General features: G+C 45.7%; 1 protein-coding gene across 1 annotated transcript in view; it reads right to left on the bottom strand.

Moving 5' to 3' along the window:
• The window catches only part of LOC121047407 (protein FAM135B-like), a 106,314-nt gene that overhangs the window by 6,590 nt on the left and 78,358 nt on the right, over window positions 1-21,366 (bottom strand). Inside the window, exons 3-7 of the mRNA XM_042286953.1 lie at window positions 20,127-20,266; window positions 16,760-16,851; window positions 13,416-13,516; window positions 5,275-5,426; window positions 1,252-1,362 (exon numbers count right to left, since the gene is read on the bottom strand). Of these exons, the coding sequence (XP_042142887.1) occupies window positions 1,252-1,362; window positions 5,275-5,426; window positions 13,416-13,516; window positions 16,760-16,851; window positions 20,127-20,266 (596 nt within the window). The remainder of the gene's footprint in view (window positions 1-1,251; window positions 1,363-5,274; window positions 5,427-13,415; window positions 13,517-16,759; window positions 16,852-20,126; window positions 20,267-21,366) is intronic.

The raw sequence follows: 21,366 nt of genomic DNA on the forward strand, positions 1-21,366 counted from the left end.
GAGTACATCGTAGAAGTACTCTTCCGGTAGCTCCGACGGCAGCTGGAACCGCTGGCTGAGCCGCAGATGGGCCCACTCCCGCATGCTGCGGTTCCCGAAGGTCTCCTTGAGCGCTGCCTTCCACGTTTCCCAGGTAGTTGGTGCGTTGGTCCCTCGCAGTGTCGTGGAGTACCATTTTCGAGCATTTCCCTCAAGAGCAACGCACAGGTACTGCTCACGGCGCGTTCCGTCCCAACCGTTGAAATCCCCTGCCCGCTCGTAGAACAGCAGCCAGTCGCTGACGTCATCTTCCGGATTGCCTTGAAACACCGGTGGCGTAAACATAGACCTGAACGCCGCAGCTCCCGGTGTTCCGGCTTCTGGGGGGGTCTGGTTCGTGGCCATCGCCGCCGTGTTGATGATCCTCCCGCTCCGCAGAACCCGGGAGTCGGCCGCTCCTTCTAGGCCGTCCGTGGTGTCGATGGCGTCGACTGAAGGCGCCCCACCAGCTCTGAAACCGCTGTCATATCGTAGAGTTTAGACCTACCCCGCACCTCCACCACTTGTAACAACCGTAAGTGTAGGACACTGAATGACAATGGTTGGGGATACAAAACTTTCCGCTGGCGGAACGACGGTCCGGTTACCGGCCTGCCTCCCGAGTCCCGACTGCCTTGTCCCAGCGGCGAAACTCGCCAAACCACTTCCCTCCTCCCTCCGGCCCGGGGGACTTCGTCGCATGCGCGGTGCACGTGTTCAGGAACCGGCGGGCCCCCAAGGCCGGAGCGAGTCGAGCCCGTCTCCGCTGTGACGACGACCGGTTTTAGGGAAGGGGAGCACAGCAAGCGGCCCGCCGCGTACCACCATCGGCAACTCATTTAATTTCACGCTACAATAGGAAAGTTTGTTCACGCATCTCTGCAGGGTGGTTTCCCTTGATTAAATCAGTTGAAAGTTAGCGCCAGTCCGTGTTGTTTGTGTGTTTTCTTCGTCTGTGTTTTTTCGCTTTTAAGTCCTCCAGATCACAATGAACCAACCAACAAGCTCAATGCAATTTTAATGGTTTATGTGTTCTGTTATTTTGGAACAACAAAGATGCTCATCTGCTTAATTGTCATACGGCAATAAATCCTCAGTTTTAGAATGATTGGCACGCGATAAACCATATATAATTATTTTTAATACAGAGACATATATCGTTTTAGTTGAAATTTACATTATAGCCCGACTAAAATGTGTTAACCTAACGTTTCTAATTGCTGACTATGTAACCTGGTGCACGGCTGAGGATATAGATGTAAGACGTCCTGATATCTGGGGAGTCCTGAAAGGCGAGTTGCTTCATCGATCCCTTCATCTTCATTTTTGACAGGAGAGAAAGCTCTGCAAGAAAAAAGTCGGCTTGCTTAGACATTCCGTCGAACCCAATGATGATGCAAAAGCACTAATACGCAGTTCTTAGCCCACTACGCAGCTCCCGTTCCTACTCAGAGGCGGAACGGGAGCTGCGTAGTAGGGTAGGACTGCGTATTAGTGCTGTCGCTGACCCCTAAGCGCCCCTCCCCCCCCCCCCCCTCCCCCCCCGCTAAGCTACTGACTACTGACTTCGGTCGAGAAGGAAATTTTCTGGCAGAAGGAAGCTTAAATAAACATCAATTAAATTAATTTTAAGCGATGACTTTTCACTTAATGAGGCGAGCGATTTTGTTAGCTGTTCCGCGTAATAGAAACTCGGTATTCAACAATGCCTTCTTTATATTCAATAAATCGCCCAATTTCACCAGCCAGTTTCGATACGCCGGATCTGCCACGTTGCATCGAGGAAACTCAAGTCTTTCTGCTCGTTCGATAACCTCGATGTAAACTCTACGAGTGCAGAGCACGAGATGGCACGAGTTGTCAAGAGTGTTCAATGAGCATGCTCACAGTTAAGGTTGGTTCACACCCTTGATTCGGTTCGACCGCGTACGACTGCAACGGCTTGCAACGTACGGGTTGCTATGGCATCAGCTGCGTCGGCTCCAACAAAACGGGGTAAAAACCGGTGTTGTTGGAGCGTACGCACCTGTTGCCATAGCAACCCGTACATCGCAAGCCGTTGCAGTTGCACCCGGTCGGACTAGACGCAACTGTGTGCATCGCCCTGTATAGGCTCCCTAGACCGGCATCCTTTACGCTAAGAAATGCGCGTTTGAAAAGCTGTGTGGAATTTCTCCGCCAGCACGCGCCGAGAGCCTATGCACTCATCTATGGCCGTCAGTGAATACCCCTATTGACCTAAAGTTATGGCGGCGTCACGCATGCGTTGAACGCCTGGTAAGATCTCTCTGTTAACTTCATTACCAACGCACCACCCAAGTGTAGAGAATACACTCGTACAGCAAAAAAACAAAAAAACAAAAGAAAACAGTAGCTTAGCTCGGCTATCCCAGAATATAGACCTTTTCTGTGTAGTCTCGTCCCCAGCCACCTAACAGGCGTATCCGGTAGTAACATTTGTCGACAAAACTCCCCCAGCAGAAACCTCTGACTGCCCAATAAGCATCAGAGAAAGCTAAAGATGGAGACTTTACACTATGATTGGGCAACATCATCATGTTTAACATTTACCTACGTCAGCTAACTCGCCCCGTCGTATTTTGTTCGAGAAAGCTCTCGTTCTCGAAGCCCTCACCAAGGCTAATATCTAATCCACCTATAATGACAATCCAAATCGAAAGTCTCAGTTTTGCTGGATATTCCAACAGGCTAGTTTTAAGCCGTACCCTTTCAGTGGTTCACGCGTAACACCATGCTCAAACGGACCAAGCTTCTGCTCGGACAAAATTATCAGTTTTCTTCAGTGTAAACGGTTATAAGAATTGAAAGATCGCAACCAGCTGCTTTGTAGACAGCTGGTTGCGGAAATTTACGCAGTCTGTAATTATCTCTACGGCAGCCTAGCTGCTTGAAGTCATCGCAACTACAAACTACAGGTTGCAGCGACCAACGTTTGTAGATAAACGTTGGTAGCGACTGCATTCTCGCATTCCCACGCATCACTCCGCACAGAAAGGCGCTAGTTTCGGTTTGAAGTCGGTACGTTTTCTATAACATAGATGGCGGCAGCATCAGTCTTCTGCACTCGGTGCATTTGGCGAGTTCGTTTGAGTCCAGTTTTCCGTGCAACACTCTGTGAGTGCGATGCATTCTGGGAGAGAACTCGAACGGTGCCAGTGCGTGTGAAACGAACTCGCTATTAGGTTCAGCTGGTTATTCTTAGCTTTCCTGGTTGCCTAGGATCAGCTTGATTATCATGCTTACTGCTGCTTCAATGACACACACACGGTATGCGCATTATGTGAATACTTCGGGATCCGATAAGCTAAGCTTCTCCGCTCTTCTTATTGCGGAGGAGGCGCCGTGTAACTGAGCTTTCGGTTGCACGTCAAAAGATCCCCAGGTGATCCAAATTAATCCTCCGCTGGGGCCACCGTGGCTGGGGCGTGCCAGATGCCCGTGGTTGGTTTGGCCAGCTGTGCGCCGTGTTGTTATGTATCAAGCAACCAAGCTGCCGCCCAGAACAACCGGACAGCGTGAGCCATGATCTCGAGCGGGTGCATGAGCGTGGCGCCTGTATCGGGGACTGGCTGACCTAGGCGCCATACCAGTCCTGCCCGTTCCGTCACTTCTCCTCGCGCATGCGCAGCACGGCTCTCCAGGAGCCACGCGAAACTTCTCGACCTCAGCCAGTGTAGCTTACGCTACAAAAGTGACATTGATAACCGATGATTTGCCACCCGTTAAGAACATTCTGAGAGCATAATTAATTAAAGGGGTCATTAGGCGATATCGTGTTGAATTGTTTAGGACTTCACAGAGGCGTACTGGTTCTAGTCTGGCCCAAGCATACTCGCACGGACCGCAACAGATTCAGAGGCTTTTTGGTCGCGGTGAAATTACGAGAATAAAAGGGGACTATTTCTTTCAGTCTTACCTTCGGAAAGGTGGATGACGTAATGTGGGATCGAAACCACCCGCCTGAAAACAGTCGAGCGCGGCTCATGGATTGACCACGATAACTGCGTGAACACTCGACTTCGGCTCGTAACAATCAATGTTTCGGCGGACAGTCGGGTGATGGCTCGTGTCCAACCACTGCTGTGACGAGTATAGCCGAACTCTAACAATGCCTGGAGCTCAGCACGCGTTTTCTACTTTGCCTACCCCAGCCCGTGGCTATAATTAACGTTGGCGGCCTAGGATAGGCACGTGGCCGCTTGTTCTGGCTCCGAGTTGAGGAGATGAACGATGCTCATATTTCTCTCATTTATTTGCCGACTGCCATTCCATAGAAAGAAAATCTTAGGAAAATTTATTCGGCTCTTAACGTTAGGGAGTGAATCTCCCTAACGTTAAGAAGTAGAAAAATCATTTCATGACCCCTTTAAAGTCGCCAGAGACATTCAAAGCGAGTTCAATACCATCAAGGCAAATTTGGAAAAAAAAACGTAGGAAGAAAATCAAATGTCACGTGGTCTGTATAATTGTCGCCTCTTTTCGACAACAATCTCACGGACACTGCAATTTACACCTTATTTGCCCCGATAAAACTGAAAAATGAGCGATCACATCCTAAATTTTGCGACAGTTTTAAATCATATATATGATCTAGTTGGTTTTGCGGTTATTTTTCCAGAACATTACGCAAACGAACGATTGTGATTAGTCTGACACTTGTCAAGAGTTTATTTATAAAAGTAGCCTATCATAACATAAATAATTAAAACACAAAAAAAATCAGTGTCTGTTTGTTAGCGCCCTTTGTCGCTATAGCGTTGTCTTTTGGCGCTACCATCAAAAAATTATCTCGCTCTTTTTTTTTATGACACTTTTTTTACGATACACAACAACGGAAAATATCGCTTTCGTCGAATTCCACATCGATCAGACGCGTGTTTAAATGAAACAGTTTCCTTTTAAAATTGTGCACCATCTAGTAGCCACTCCGACAATTATTTGAGTCCCCCAATTTTTGTACACGTGCTCTGAGCATGTATTGGCAATGAGAACTGCGTCAGTGCTAGGTGTGAACTCAACCCAACCCGTATTAAGGAAGAGTACTGCCTCAGCAGTACTTGTCTTCGATAGGACGAGTATACTGCTCATCGTATCGATAGTTTGGCGAGCGCTCAGATCCAAAGACGCGCTTTGCGCCCAAAAACTGGCGACCACCAATGTTGCTTGATTGTGATTTTGTTAGGGCCTATTGTCCATCGAATGAAAATGTATGAATGAAATCGTTGAGACGCTTACGGAATCTGAGGAATTTGTTGTTCGCGTAAAGGACTCCGAGATGCGGCCCATGCAGAGAAAGAAACGTGTTGAGGTTCTTGATGTACGGCCGCATTTGCGGGCAGGTGAGCGCCGCCCGGATCGTCACGCATCCCAGTGAAAATCCTACGAAGCTGAATGAAACCAAAAACGAAAGCGCCGGCTCAGAACGCGTCTTATATAAGCGGAAAGTGCGATCGCGGCAAGTGCTGCGAGGAACAGGTGAGGTTATTTGCAACCGATCACACTCAGCGGAAGCAAACGATGCATTTTCACGCAGGAAACATTAAAATAATGCGAATATTAGCGGTTTTTTTTTCATCGTCGCAGTTTTTCAGCAAGACCGAGAGACATAAAAAATGCGTAAATAAAATGTGTCCTATATCAAAACTCTTAAATATTTGTCTGTTATTACGCGTCCTTTTTTTATCAACACGCTCCACTCATACATAATTGCTTCAATACAAACGTAACTCTGCACTAGCTGTCAACAAAACTGGCGAACATCAAGATGAACGTTCTTGCAAATTTGATTAACCTAGCGAAGTTCTCTAATGTGACACCAAAACTTTGCTACTTGACTATATTCGTATTTAATACCAGCTATATTCATATTCAATGCCAGCTTAAGGCACGCAGGGTCTGGTGAGCCCAGCGGATGTTAATATCTTTCCGCCGCCAACTAAAGTGACACATTAGCCGGTGAAAACTGTGAAGAACAAATCACAAAGCAAGAAGCGGAAACATTATAAGCTATGTGCTAACTGAGACCTCAAGATACTCAGGGTGTTGTGAGCATATTATTACCGCTCCCTGACCAATAAGATTACGACATGAGCCGATTACAACGCCGAAGAACGTATCAATATGACTGTTCTGTTTAGCAGATCCTATTCGGGCCTTGCGTCAAAAGCGGTGTCTAAGTGGAAACAAATGACGTCACAAAAGCCGGGCTGTCATGCTATCGAATGTCGCGATCCTGGCGGTTGGTCGTATTTATGGTAGATTCAACACCGCGTACAAGAAACCAAGACGAAGTAAACGGGGTACACAGGACAAGCGCTTACTGTCAACTGAAGGTTTTTATTGAAAATGCACACCGATGAAAACAACAGCCATTCCAGACCATAATGACCAATTCAGCACACGTCCAGATAACAGATCTCTCTCCTATGTAGAAGGACCAATGCTTGGCTTACACATTGCCCAGTCCCTTCTTTTTCGATCATGCAGGCCTATAGAATCTCCCTAGTCATCTGATCCCCCCCCCCCCCCTCTCTTCCAGTAATCATGAGGTGATGGAAGTTGGGCTGGCATCCACAATCTGCACAATGAGGCGGCAGGTGCCCCCCAGCTGTCGACCGCAGAGACAAAGCATGCTCACGCAATCTTTCATTTATACATCGGCCCGTTTGGCCAACGTATACCTTGCCGCACGTCAGCAGAGTCCTATACATGACGCCCATCGTACATTTCAGATATTTGTTCCTATGTTTTACTCAGCAAATGCGCTTGGATCCACTTTTGTAGTGGATCCAAGCGCAATTCACAATATATCACAATTGCGCGAGTTTTTTGGGCGCAGGAAACACCATAGACACGTCATATTTTTATGCCATTTTTTTTTGTTTAATGCGAAAGCATTAACTGTCTTATGGAGCGAACCGGCGTTATCAGCTTTTGAAGCCGCGCCAAACGGCACCTAGCTTCCCCTGTCTCAATAGAGCGAAGCCTGTCCTCTGTAGCAGCGATTTGAAGGATAGGATCCCATTGGCTGGCGCGCGTCATAGTTTTAAGGAACGAGGCTCCCATTGGCATGGTGCGCGTCATCGTTTCAAGGAACGCCACCCCATGGCTCGGAGGGCCCCGCGCCGGTAAAAGGAACGCGGTGGCGCGCGCTCGGCCGCTTCTGTTCCTTTGAACGCCGACGAACATGGCGCCGCCTCAAGGACCTACATCGTCAGTGGCCGCAACCTCGGCAGTAGTGAAACCTGCCCGTCCACGCAAGTACACTGCAGACGAACCAAGGGAGAAATAAACGCAGCACAACGAGCGAAGAGGCCCGCGACGAAATCCACCATCGTTGTCAAGTCTTCGAATACACGAAGGGTGGAACGAGCAGCGGCGCAACGCGCTACGAGACAGAACAAAGCCTTTCCAAAGTGTGAGGCGCAAGCGGATCGCGATTCTAAGCACCGGAGGCGGCAACAGGACGAGGCCCTTGGACAACTCGAGGAGGAAGCATTACGTCGCAGGCGGCCTGCTTTCGAATTCACAACTCGTAAGAAGTGCTTAGTTGTCCTCGGACGTTTTTAGATTGGGGGATATTTGATAAAGGCAGAAAATGACTATCGGTCTCTTGCTCGGCCTATCTTTTTTACACTGTGGCCCTCCCCTGGTACTAATTCAATGATGTGGTGAATCCAGCCACAACCAGTCGCTCTACCTACCGGCCGAAACTGGAAGGTACTGCAGGGTGGCACGATCTTTCCAAAGCCGCATGTAGGCGAGATCAAGCAATTTTTCTGTAACTGTAACGTTAATCAACAATACTTCTTTTTACGAGTTTACAACGCGAGGAGTCGAAGGGAAGGAGACCCCTCTTGGGATCATGGCTTATATGACCAACAGACATGACTGCCTGTTAACTCTAACCCGAGGTCTAGAAGTAGTAAAAAGCAACCATCCCGAAGTTTGCGCGTGAATATAAGCCCCTCGGAGCACCGTGCGAGAACATCCCTCTCCCCTCCCCCCGAGACCGCCCCTACTATACTACTGGAATATTCGGTTATTCAAAGAAGAGTGCAAAAGATTACGTCGAAAATTAGAGGGGGCTAGCAATATCGGCACGAAGGTGTTCGAGAGACTGTTTTCACGTGCGTGAACGTTTTCATATCCTCTCTTTCAGTCAGAAAGATCGTGCGTGGTGAAAGAAGTCTGGTGGCTCGGAATTAAAAGTAATTCGCACATTAACCCTTTGCCTACTGCAAAATTTTTGAAAAAAAAAAAAAACACGATTTGAAAATACCGATTTTGTTATGTGCCTTATAAATTTAGTATGCAATACAAAGGCGAAAAACAAATGCCAAAATACTTATTATATGAGAAATCTTTGAACAGACTGCAAAAGAAAAATGAATTAAAGTTCCGCTTCACTGCATTACCGCAGACAGTTCCCGTCACCTTGCACATGGACGTTCAGGCCGGGCGTAGCAGTAGTGCAGACAGTTCACATCACTTTGCACGCAACGTGAACGCAAAGAGTGGAGGGGCTGGAGTGGGGATTTTCTACTTCGATTCTAGTCCAATGCCGACACGCCGACAGGATGTCCTCATTGAACTCGGAGTCGTCAGAGCTAAAATTCAATAACTCAGCTGCATCGCTCTTGCTGTTTGATGAAAGTGTCATTTCCTCGTCTTCTGAATCTGAAGAGACGTCACAATATCTTCGTTTTCGCCCCAATTTTTAGGCAAGATCGTCAATACGATCTCCGCGACCAGAAGTTCACAACGCTATTTTTAAATCCCATGTTGTCTGCGTTGGAACAATTTTCTGCCAAGTTCAAGAATTTACCAGGTTTTTATTTTCCGTGAAGCGCCATCTATCCACGGCAAAGCTCACTCGAAACACGTGGTCTAGCCCAGTTCGTCCATGGTAACGTATTGGAGCCCGAATCAATGCGGACGAGCCCAGCCCGTTTTCGAGAGGAGCGGTACAAGCAGTGTGGACGAACCTAGGTCGTCCATGGTAGGGAAAGGGTTAAAGGTTAAAAAGAGCCTCGGACTTCGAATAGATTTACAAGCGCCGCTAGCACACTTCCCCCTTTACAGCCTTCAGGCATAAAGCGTTTCCCACTTGTATAGTTTATTCGGAAACAAAAATGTTTCCGCCCAACTCTGAAAGTACATTGGCTTTCTTACGATGCATTCATCACAAAACGTGACAGTGATAACTGCTGGCCACTTTGCTGGGACACTTTGGACAATCACAAACTCTTCCTCATGCTGCTGGCGAGTCTGTCCCCAGTTTCCATCTAAATATCAGGGCAACATATCACCTTTCTGGAGGCACACGTCGTGGGTGGGAGGAGGAGTATTCGAACTCCGAGGGAACAAGTGATGGAATGGGACACTCGTATAGTGGTTTTCAGGCAGCTCGACAAGTAAATTTAAGCCGGACGTCTGTGTTTCTTGGCGACACACATTTTACTCTTTCCACGTAAACGACGTCACAGCTGAGAACAAAAAGCTGGCCTAGTCAAACGTAGAATGCAGTGTGCGTATGCGTCACCGCGTTGTCCGTGTGTATGTGCACGCCTTCATCCCAGTAGAGCCAGTCGGGGGCCAGGGAGTGGATCCCTGTGTCTTTGTTTACTCTATCATAATAACAAAGATGACGCTTCATAAATAAAAAAGACCTTGACAATGTTTGCCCTTTGGGGAAGAGTGCCTAAAAGGCTTCCTCCGAGTCATTTATTCTTGATTAAAAAGCAAATTCTATGTACACTGGAACGAGAGCCACATGTGCTTTTTCGAATTGGGGGATTTTTTTCTGCAGTGGTATGAGGAGAGGTTGTTTACTACACCGTCTAGTTCTAAGTGTTATAAAAAAAACTTCAATCAGAGGATCTTGCGTCAAAGGCAGCCTGCCAGCGCACACCGAAATACGAGGCAATCAAAGCTCATTTTAGAGTGGTCCAAACAGCGTCAGGCACGTTTTATTTTATTGAAGTAAAGCTCTGGGCCTGGTATCAAAAGCCTGTGCAGTAACAATACAAGCCCGACAATAACGGGCGTCCAACACACCCGCACCTGGTTGTCTTTCTCGAAGAGCGCCGTGAGCTTTCCTTTTCCCGTGGCCCGCTCATAAGAGTAAATGACAAGGGACTCCTCTGGAGGTACTGTAGCCCTCTGTCCCCCTTTCCCGAAGCTGGAGAAGAGAAGCGAGTAGCCGCCCATGACTTTATTATAGGGATTGACAGAAAACCACGAAAACCTGGGCTACAATCTATCAGCAAACGCCGACCGCCTTGTAAGCAAGGGGCCTCCCTGCAGAGCAGCGGGAATTTCCTATTTTTGCAGCTTCACCAGACCACTCGAACTGATCGGGCAAAACGAAGTTACGATAAGCCCCTTCTCCTCCTTCTGATTTCCACGATGCATACCTGGCGTCCTATGTTTAACGATAGGGGGATTCATACAGTAACCACAATAAATAGAACCCCTTCGCTTGCTCTTAGAGGTTAGGCCCTGAACTGTAGACTCCTCCCCCCCCCTCCCCCTCCCCCTCCCCCCCCCCCCCTCCGCCCGTTTTATCCAGTGCTGCCGCTTTGGAAAGTTTTCGAGTCACTGTGGTTCAAAATAAAAATAGCGAAAATGCACAAAAAATTGCGCTTCCTCTAGTACTAGAAACATTGTTTATGAAAATATAAAAACAACAAGCTGCGCGTTACCTTTCTAAACAGCACACGAATAGTCAATCATCACCGAAGCCCGAAGAGGTCCAGAGGCTTCAGAAAAAAAGAAAAAAGTGATCAGGCGAAAACGCAGATTGCAGTCTTGCCGGTGAACGCTTTCTCGACTTTGTTATTTACGGTGTTCTTTACACAGAAGGCGATGATTGGCTGCATTTGTTCCACGCGGGGAAAGTAGGCTTGCGGGTTTTGCACGTAAACAGTGCGTCTACACTCTAACCAATCTGGAGCGTTTACGATTGGGAGAGCCAGTCGCTGCATACTATGGAAAGAGCTTTGCGAATGACTCGACAGGGCAACAGCTGTTGTGCTGTCGCAAATTTTTTCTGTTTTTCTTGGTCCTATTTTTATGTAGCGGTTATTCCTATTGTATTAAACTTTTTTTTTGAAAAACCGGAGACGAGGGACGAAAAAGGGGACAACACACCAGGCGTCTCCCAAACACAGCTACAAAACTTTATTGGCAGAGTCGTTTATATACCACCTCTCACACACGTCTGCCGGAAACTGCACACGCCCCTAGGACTTTCAGCCAGGGTAGATCTCCACTTGACCTCATTTCAGACGACCGAACTCAGTTCGTACGCAGCATTGCAAACAAAGCCCCTTGTCACAAACTACCAAGTTCGGATACAACGCACAACACCTTCACACAACCTCCAAGGCATAACCCGCGTCTTGTACGAAAGGCCCGCACTGAAACTGATAAAGTGACACCGGAGAAAAACAAAAAAAAAATTACAGCAGCAAAAACTTTCGGATCGCTTCGTCCAGTGCAGGGGTGGCCAAGCTGCGGCTCGCGAGTCACATGCGGCTCTTCGCGTGGTAAAGTGCGGCTCGCGGCTCCCTAACCCTCCACCCCCCCCCCCCCCCCCCCCCTCCCCCGCCTCCCTCCCGGTCACACGAGCACTTTCGCAAAAAGAAAAAACGGAACGCGTTTTAAGACAGGTTGCGAAATGGTAGTCTTGTGCTACTGTTACCTTACGTACACTTGGACTGATTTTGACTCAGATAGATTCAAAGTAGTTCGAGTTTCGCTTATTGCCCTCAACAAAATCTCCCCCCCCCCCCCCCCCCCCCCCCCCACCCCCGTGGCTCTCTTAGGCCGGGTCATCCTGGCCACCCCTGGTCTAGTGTGTTCGACGGCTGAGTGATACAAGTGTCTACAGTCGTGATTCTGACTGTCTCTTTCAAGACTCTTCTTGCACAATATTTTTCTTGGCTCAAAGCAACAGTAGATCCCCACTCAGGCAAACAATTATTGCATTCCTGTACATGTCTAGCAATCTTAGAGTTCGGAGGCCCGTTCTTAACTGCCATCATGTGTTCAAGCAGTCTATCATTCAAGCACCTTTTCGTTTGCCCCACATACGTGAATCCATCGGAATATCAAATACTGCACCAACCTGGCAATCAACGGCGGCTTCTCTGTGCCGTTTTTGACCTCGATACAGAAACGCAACGATATTTGTTTGCTGTGTATGTACGAACGTAAAATTATTCATTACAAATTATTTAATCGTTAATCAGATTTAACTAATTGTTTCATTACTATTTTTATAATAACAATAATTAAGAAATTTACACAATTAAAAAAATTTATCTTAAAAAGACTCAGCTTAGCCCTTATTTGCTTTACCACTCTTGTATATCTCACACAGTGGACCCGTAACAATAATAATATAATAATAATAATGACTTTATTTTCAGTGCCCAAAAACAACCACAGCGGTCTTCACTTTGGTGCACCTGTTCCATCCTAGAAACACGTTGGTATATTACCATCACCCAAAAACAAATAAACAAACAAAATGTTATCAGTAAATTACAAGGTTATTCAACTGATGGCGGTACAATGAAATGGATGTACAGAAATCGAGGTGCTTAGGAGCAATGCTGTTGTATAATGTCTGAATCCGAGAAAGCGGTGAAGTACAACAAGGTGAACGTACATCAAAGCATACGGGATGTCTAGTATGGCGTAAGTTAACATGAAAATTAACTTTGCTGAGCATTGATGGCGAATCAATTACACTATTCACAACCTTATGCAAAAATACAAAATCATGAATCGTTCGCCTTTCAGACAAGAGTGTAAGCGAAAATGACCTAAGTATGTATTCATAGTCATAATAACAGCGCCTTTCAAAGTACCTATCGTAAACAATACGAATCAATCTTTTTTGAACATTTTCGATGGTCAAGGCCTGTGCCCTAGATATTGAGTTCCATATTACCGAGGCAAATTCCAAACGTGACCTAACTAAAGATTTGTAAAGATGTAACAAACAATGAGGCCTCCTGAAATTCTTCGACAAACGTGATTTGATTCCCAGAACTCTCATAGAACTTCCTACCACAAAAGATACATGATTTCTAAAAGACAAGGCACTATCAACGTACACGCCAAGATCCTTCACACACAGTACACGTTCAATTGGCATGATATCAAGATGATAAGTAAAACTGAAAGGCACATGGCAACAAAAATGTGAAATTGTAAGGAGACCTTGGAGACGTTGCTTTCTTATTTTCTAGACGTTGCTCTCTTTCTCATTTTTTTTTAAAGTTTTGTGGCACTGAACTTTTTTGTCCTGAGAACGCACCTGAAAGAAGTTATTTAAACACATTGATTAGAAGGAATTTCACCTCAATTTGAAGTTCGTCGCCCCAATGTTGTTCAGATAGTTGGCGACTTCTTGCGCAAGGCGTTCCCCGCACAATCCAATCTCATCAAAAGTCTTGTCTCCCTATAACGGAGAAAACAATGTCATGACCAAAGAATGTACAAGAGGCTGTACAAGTGGACCGTTTCATATCTCCCAACACTGAGAAAAAGTTGAGTTCCAATAGCCACCCTAAAACGTGCCTTGCCTTGGGCGTTCGGAATTAGCGGCCAAGACTAAAAAAAGTCCTGAGTTCACTTTCTTGTCGAACGCCGAAACAGTCACGACTGCAAAAAAAAAAAAAAAAAAAATACAATGTGGGCAGGAACAATAAAATAATGTTTCTTTTTGTTTTTGGTTTTTCGCATTTATTCTACAAGGTGTAGGGAATAAAAAAAAACACCCAAATACGGCTTGATTAGATCTGCACCGCCACCCTCCCCCCCCGTCAATTGCACATACACGCACAGCAGAATTAGCACAGTATAGTTCATAAAATAGCTATATAATAAAGATTTGGGAAAATACTAGAGATACTTACATAGCAGACACAAGACATAAAATATGTGCTAAAATATACAGCGGAAACCCATTTAAAGAAATTTACATTAGCAAACCTTGCTGATGACTACAAAAAAATAAAAAGAAGATCGTAGTCTACTGATCGAGAGAGACGTAAATAAGGCTGGTCATATGAGACAGCGATTTATTTCTATAGTTATTGCGAGCGTGAGGAATGTACCATGTTGCGCGGTGACGAGGTTCATGTGTTCTGCAGTTTCTTGTTAAGTTGTATTATTATTCAATAAGTTGATACCTTATTTTGATCCTGCCTTATTTCGCTCTATCGATGTACTATTCTATAGGGATTGTAGGGTAAAGATTCCAATGCTTTTAAAACTTGGTTCCGTGTGAGCATCTTATATCGAGTTGGGAATTGCGCGCACGGCTTTCTTCTGTAGTAAGAGAAAGTTTATTAATATTACACGTGGTATTGTTTCCCCAGAATAAGTGACCGGAATTAACTGCGAAAGAAAGTGCAGGTTGTAAATTGCCAATTTTATGCAAGTAAGTAGAGAAAAAAAACTTAACATGCTTGCAAGAGCCCCACCAACGCGGGCAAGCTTGTTAGCAACCATGTTAATACGTTTGTTCCAAACGAGATCCTTTTCGAAAATAGCTCCAAGACTTTTTACTGAGGGTACGATATCAACCTGTGATGTACCAATCAGCTCTTCTTTTTCCAAACTTAATCGCATTTCGAGCTTCGTCATTCACTGAGACCATTCTATTGTTCACCGTGAGTGGCTGCCTCAGTGTTTTGCAGGAAAGTGAACTCACATTCTGTTTCAGAGTGCAGTTTTAACTCTAACCCTTAATCACTCAACGTAAGTAACGAAAGCATTTGACGGACGACGTCCACTAACTTGGAACGTTCCAGGTGGCGCCACCGTAGAGGCGCGAGTGTTGGTCCGACTAGATTTGAGAGCATTTCCAACTACACGATCGTGGTCACGTGGTTTATGGGCCGAATTCGCCGTGCAAGGGCGGGGAGGAGACGAAAGCATTGAAGGTCTGTAAGGCTCTCCACCTTGCTCTGCCCAATGTTACTAAAACACTCAGTTCAGAAACTCACCCATGAAACCTGGACCGCTGGCGCCCATCGAGACCGAGCTTAGTTCGATAACAGCGCCACCCTTTAGCGTCGAGTTGAAACTTGAAAGTGTCTTTATAGGGCTACTTCTAGAGTCACTGAATGTTCCCAGAGTACCGAAACTCCCAGGCTCGAGGTACCAAGATGGCGGCTCAATCTTGTTTCTTAACTGTGGTCACCATGAGCTTTTAAGAAAGCATGTTTTTGCGTAAAAACAAAGAGAAAAGGCTTTTTTGTTTTAACTTTTATTTGAGATTAGTACAGAATGACAGGCGCGTGATGTTTTTTTGTTTTTTTTTAATCTTTCGTTTACAAGGTTTTGTGGCACAATTAATATTGTTTTTATACAACCTTGTCTCACCGGTGATTTCAGGTAGCACCTCCCAACCTAGGCGCGTCCTAACTTTTGTGGTAATTCGCGGCGCGTACGCCTGGGGGATGGGAGTGGCATTCCTAAAACCCCTTCCACCGCATTAGTTTTGGCGCCAAAATGGCCGATTAAAGCAAAAATAGAACAGCAACTTCGGACGCTATCGAATGCAATACTCCCGAACCAATACAAGCAGCCGTGCAGTTCCCCGAGTGTCCGATGCGGGAGAAATAGCGGCGTTGCGAACGTCATTAGCTCGGTTCTCGAGTACGGATCGTTGTCACTTTTTCAGAGCAGATTCTATGGCGGTTTCTCAACCGAGTTGTTCTAGTAACGTTGGCTCTGCCTTTCCAGCCGCTATTCTCCTCACACCAAGAGAACACCCGCGTGCGGACATGCACTCAATCTCCGCAGGAGGAGTCCGCCATTGAATTGCAAGAAGGGTTTGAGTTGTTCTCTATCTCTCTCTCTCTCTCTTAAATGTATGCTCTTTAGCGCGTGCGAGAGACCGAACAAAAAATAAAAGGCTATGCGCTACAGAAGGAGGAAAGAAATTAAGTTACGATACTTTTCTTATTCGGGAGGCAGGAGATTAGAGTGTTCTAGAATAAGGGGCCCTAACAATTTGGGTCCCCCAAGCAGCTTACGGGCGTCGCACTGCGCATGCGCAAAAGTTCTGCGCACGCTCTATGTGGTGCCCCAAGCTACTCGGGGGAACCAAAGCGTGGGGTCCCCGGTCCTAAAATCTAATTCGTTAGATCTGGTAGAGTCTGAACGACTTTGTGGAGTGGCCCAGTTAAAACCGTTTCTACAGAATCGACTGAGCCGTTCTGGAGGGATTCGACAAACCGGCTCACGAGTGATATTTCTCTCTACTCCTACAGACTCCAGATTTCCGATCCAATAAAGTATTCTACTACGACCTTGCTAAGACCCTTTTGTAGCTTTGCCATTTTTAAGCAGCGTAAGAAAGAATAGACACTGGCAGTTTTATAGGTCGTCATTGTACCCCAGAAAATTTTTTTTCTTTTTAGTTTAAATACGTCGAATATTTCATATCATAATCTAAACTTTGGGACACGAAGAAATAAAAAACAGACAACATGACACGCAATCTTAACCTCAATCATTGATGTTTTCTAACCAGCTCGCCTGAAAAGTTTCGCTTCTTGAGGATATTTCACGTTTTTGCTTGGCTAATAGAACCGGAACTACCAGACACTTCTTAGTGAGAGATCTTAACTTGCTACGTGCACTTATATATATATATTAATGCTACTAATTCTACCTTAGTGGAGCGTACCCCGTTGGCTTCGGACCATATCAGCAAGTGCTTGGGAGCCGTGATGAGGAGCTTCATCCACCTCTTAGCCCAATAAAAGTCGCAACTTCTGCCTGTGGAGAGTAGAAAAGAAGCCTGTTCACAACAATACGTCTACTGATGGACAACTAACTGGTTATGCCACAGTCTTGAAAAAACTGTCGGACTTATAGAGTACCGTCAAGATCTTTGATATGTAATGATATAACGTAGGCTCCAGATTCAAAACGCCTTCCAAGTACGCACATTTTATTTGTTTGTAATATTAGCCAATCAATCGAATACAATATAAAACATAAGTAAAGTTCCGTTTAATTGATGCGATGCTGCAATCTCCAACAAAAGTGAGACTACGTGGTGCATATTCGCTTAGTGAATCTGCCAGAGGAAGAACGTGTCGCGGTTAAAACGAACAAATAAAAAATGAAAGCCGCTTACAACCTCCTGTGACACCGGATTAGAGCGCACCTCTTGAGGACGATGAAAGAGTACTGAGGGATAGGTGACTCCCTGAGGTCACGTGACCTCGGGAGGGGGGGGGGGGTCACGTGACCTCAAGGGGGGGGGGGGGTTATACGTGAGGGTAACTCTCATACCCCTCGTGACACTCGTGAGGGTAACCCTCGTGAGAGTAACACTCGTGACCCTTGTGAGGGTAACCCCTATGAGGTTAACCAACTCTCGCAACCCTCGTGAGGGTAACGCTCGTGACCCTCGTGAGGGTAACCCTCGTAACCCTCGCGATAGTAACCCTCGTAACCCTCGTGACGTCATTATGGGAGACTACCCATAATGCCACGGGCGGTTACGCCGCTTGCATGCAACACGTTGTATGCGAGCTTTGCATGCGCGTTGCATCCAACGCGCGGTTACGTCGACGCCGACGGCGACGCCGCTCAAACCGGAAACGGGCGCCTGAGAACTGCGCTCTAAAATCAAAGTTTCATCGTGAATAGGTAGGATGTGCATTTTCCGGTTTCAACCGAAAAACACCGATAAACATCCGTCGGCGACGAAAATATAAAATCGGTTAAAACCGAAAAACACCGGTGGTTGGATATTTTCGCACTGGTTAAAACCGAAAGACACCGGTCGTTGCTAGTTTCCGACCTAGCGAAACCCTTTCCCTCGTAGAAGTTCGTCAAACGTATTATCTCGTGGATCCTGCATTCTTCCAGTGTTTATACATGGCTTGCAGGTGGCGTCAGTCCGCCCTCCTTTCTGGGGGTCAAAAGCGTCTAGTGAACGCAGTGGAAGCTAAGCTCTCATACGCCTTTCCCCTATTGTGTCTCCCATGGCCCCCTTTTGTGGAAAAAGTAACACGGTGGAGGGTAGGCTCTCACGTGCCTTTTCCTCATTGTGTCTGGCCAAGTGATGTCGGTGCAAGCCATGTATTCAGAGGTTGCTGTGGTTCTTGGAAGACACTGTCAACGTCCGTGTCGTATAGGAGCATGCGTTTTCATAATTGCGGGTTGCGAACCGCAAGGAACGTGCTGCCCTTTCGGCAGCGCGTTCCTTGCGTGTAGATGCAACCATTAAAGTATGCTTGGCATCTACTATGATAACCAAGTGTTAGAAATAGTTGCTGCCTAGAGAATAAGTGTATGAACTATGTGAATAAAAGTGGAACTCTCTGTCTGTGATCAATCGCTTTTTTTCACCGATATTCACCGATTTTAGCCTCGTCGTGAGGCGTTTCACCGAAATACACCGGTGTTTTGAAAATAAATAAACACCGAAAAACATCCGCCGATTTTTCTCACAAATAAACACCGGAAAGTACACACCCTATGAATAGGCAATTATAGTTGAAAATTGTTCTACAGCAATGAAAGAAAACGACACTGCGGGTTGTTCGGGCCTTTGATATAACACTAAATCAAGTCTTCAATGTATGTCTCCAATGGACTTTTATATTAAAGATTTCTTTTCGTTCATCCCTTCTTTCTCTTGCTCCAGGGTTACTGTGTCCGCCTTAAAACAGCTTACTTGCTTTAGAACAATCCTGCTGACTTCTCTTCAGTTAGTTTTTTTTTTTTTTTAATCAAATGCAACAAATTTCCTGTACAGTAACCTGGTATTTATTATTTTTCGCCGCATTTGAAAAATCTTATGCCATAAAAAAAGTTTTTTTAGTGAAACTTTTGAATCAAAAAGGTTCTTTTCTGAAAGTGTTGATAAAACGATCACACACTGCACCCGCACCTTGTAAGAAATTAGTGTCGCTTCTTTCAATAACATTTTTGCGCGATTTATTTAGAACATTTTAGTTTCATAAGGTGACTCTTCATTTTAAAGGGGTGGGTTATTAAAACGTAATAACTTTGGTTCAAATGATCATTACTAAAGATATAAAGAAGTATTCAATCCGTTTGTGTCATTGCGAATATCATTACCACATCAAAGTGTGCAGACGCGGATTAGGTCAGAAAATGCTACCAGGGCTGTCAGTACGTAGATAAGAACTTTGGGACTAAAAGCAAGATTGCAAAAGCAATAAAGTGAATTGAATAAATGTGAAAGGTTTTTCTTTCAACAAAGCGTTATACATATTTCTCTGTAGTCACTGATAACTTAAGAATCTCGATGCGTGGTAGTCCGAACCACAATATCATCGCTCAGCAACGGTTGGGACTGCGGTATTAAAAGATAAGAACGCCGAGGACCAGATGACGAAGCCCGAATTGTGAACATGTTAGCCCGCACCAGGGTGTAAGATGGACAGGTGGGGAAACGGCCCATAGAAACCTACCACAGCGCTGTGACCGGATATTGTACTCGTCTGCTTGTAGGTACCCCCGATTTGCGACAGATGGCGCTGCGGCGAGAAGAAAAAAATTGGAATCGAATTTGCATGGAACTTTATGGGAGAGTGCGCAAAATAAACCGAGAGCACGACAGTCCTTTATTGAAAATCCACGAGAAACCTTCTCCGTCAGTTTAGCCGGTCGCCACCGGTCGCCCACCCGGAGTGAGAGTTCGCGGTGCTCCACATAGATGGCGCCACAGAAAAAGAGAAAACCGAGGGGGACACAATCCGGTCTCTCATTTGGCTCTCGTTTCCCCACCTGTCTATCTTACACCCTGGCCCGCACCATGAGTTTTTGAAGTCCTCAAGGACTATACACTGTTTACATTGATGCCACATTAGTCACTGATGTGGTCTTTCTGCTGAGCATGTACCGTTTGCAACGTACATTTCGAACTATTGACTTTCATTTTTGTTTTCCGGCAGGAACGATTGGAAGAGACCATCAGCAGGATGCGACGATGCCACGTGCAAGCCGTGCATGCCTGAGCTCAAGTTGCCGTAACTTAATCGGGATGAGGTGATAAAGATATGCCTTACCTCCTAGTCCGTGAACAAACACAATAAAATGAATGTTCGCTCCAGTAGTACTACAGTGATGATCGACCGTTTCTCGTCCTTTGTAAAGCTGACGAAGCACGAAGCAGTTGTCGGCATGGCGAAGGAACCAGGGCTCGGACCTGTGCCAAAATGCCAGCAATTACCGCCAAATTATTTCCTCTTGCTTCACACTTTTAAAAAAAATCTGGAGCGTCTACTTCCTCGCAGCGCACTTGGGGGAACCAATCGTCGCAATTTATAGAGGAAGCTGGTTATATTAAAACAAAACTGTCTATACTGTGGCACTGGTCATAACGTTTCACAATTATCAGTGCCACACGGTATACATTTCTTTCCTTTTTTTTAAACTGATTTTTTTTTTTTTACCATTTTCAAGCCACTTTGAGGTATTTTGCTGGCCGTTTACTTTCCCCACTAAATTTAGCGGGGAAAATGACCTTATGACTTTATGTCACGTCACCCATACAAAACTGCATTTTCCTTGTTAGATTTAGCGGGAAACGTGGTATCACATGACCTCAAGACCAATCCAGTTTCCCCGCTAAATTGAGTGGACAATCGATGTAAACTGACACGACCCATACAAAAATTCTGTTTGCCCACTAGATTTAGCGGGAAAATTGACGTGACATGACCTCAGCACCAAACTAGATTCCCCTCTAAATTAAGTGGGGAAAATGACGTCACATTACTTTATGTCCCATGACCTAAAGACAAATTTATAAACATTTGTCATGTGACCTAAAATAATTCAGTTTACACGTTAAATTTAGCGCGGAAAGTGACGTCACATGACGTCAACACCGTTCAGTTTTCCCCATCAAATTTTGTGGGCAAAATGATGTCACATGACTTAATGTCACGTGACCTCAACACCAATTCAGTTTCCCCGCCTAATTTAGCGAGGAAAATGACGTCACGCGGCTTGATGTCACGTGACCCACACAAATTTAATTTACACGCTAAACTTAGCGGGGAAGTTGACACGTGACCTGCCGCGACTCTTTCAACTATGCCTACAGCTACTCGCTTAATTAGAAAACAGCATAGTTGGAGTCTGTCCTAATGTTCTCTTCCTTTTTTCCCTAAGATTGAATAACTGTCACCAAAACTACTAGGGTGTTGAGGGGTTCTTATTCGAGGTTCCAATCTACAGGGCGAGTCAAATGGATCGTTCACCATTTGAAGGGACCGTATAAATCGGTTCCTTAACTCATCG

This window comes from Ixodes scapularis, unplaced genomic scaffold (genome assembly GCF_016920785.2).
Source record: "Ixodes scapularis isolate PalLabHiFi unplaced genomic scaffold, ASM1692078v2 PGA_scaffold8__174_contigs__length_109621045, whole genome shotgun sequence".
NCBI lineage: Eukaryota > Metazoa > Arthropoda > Arachnida > Ixodida > Ixodidae > Ixodes > Ixodes scapularis.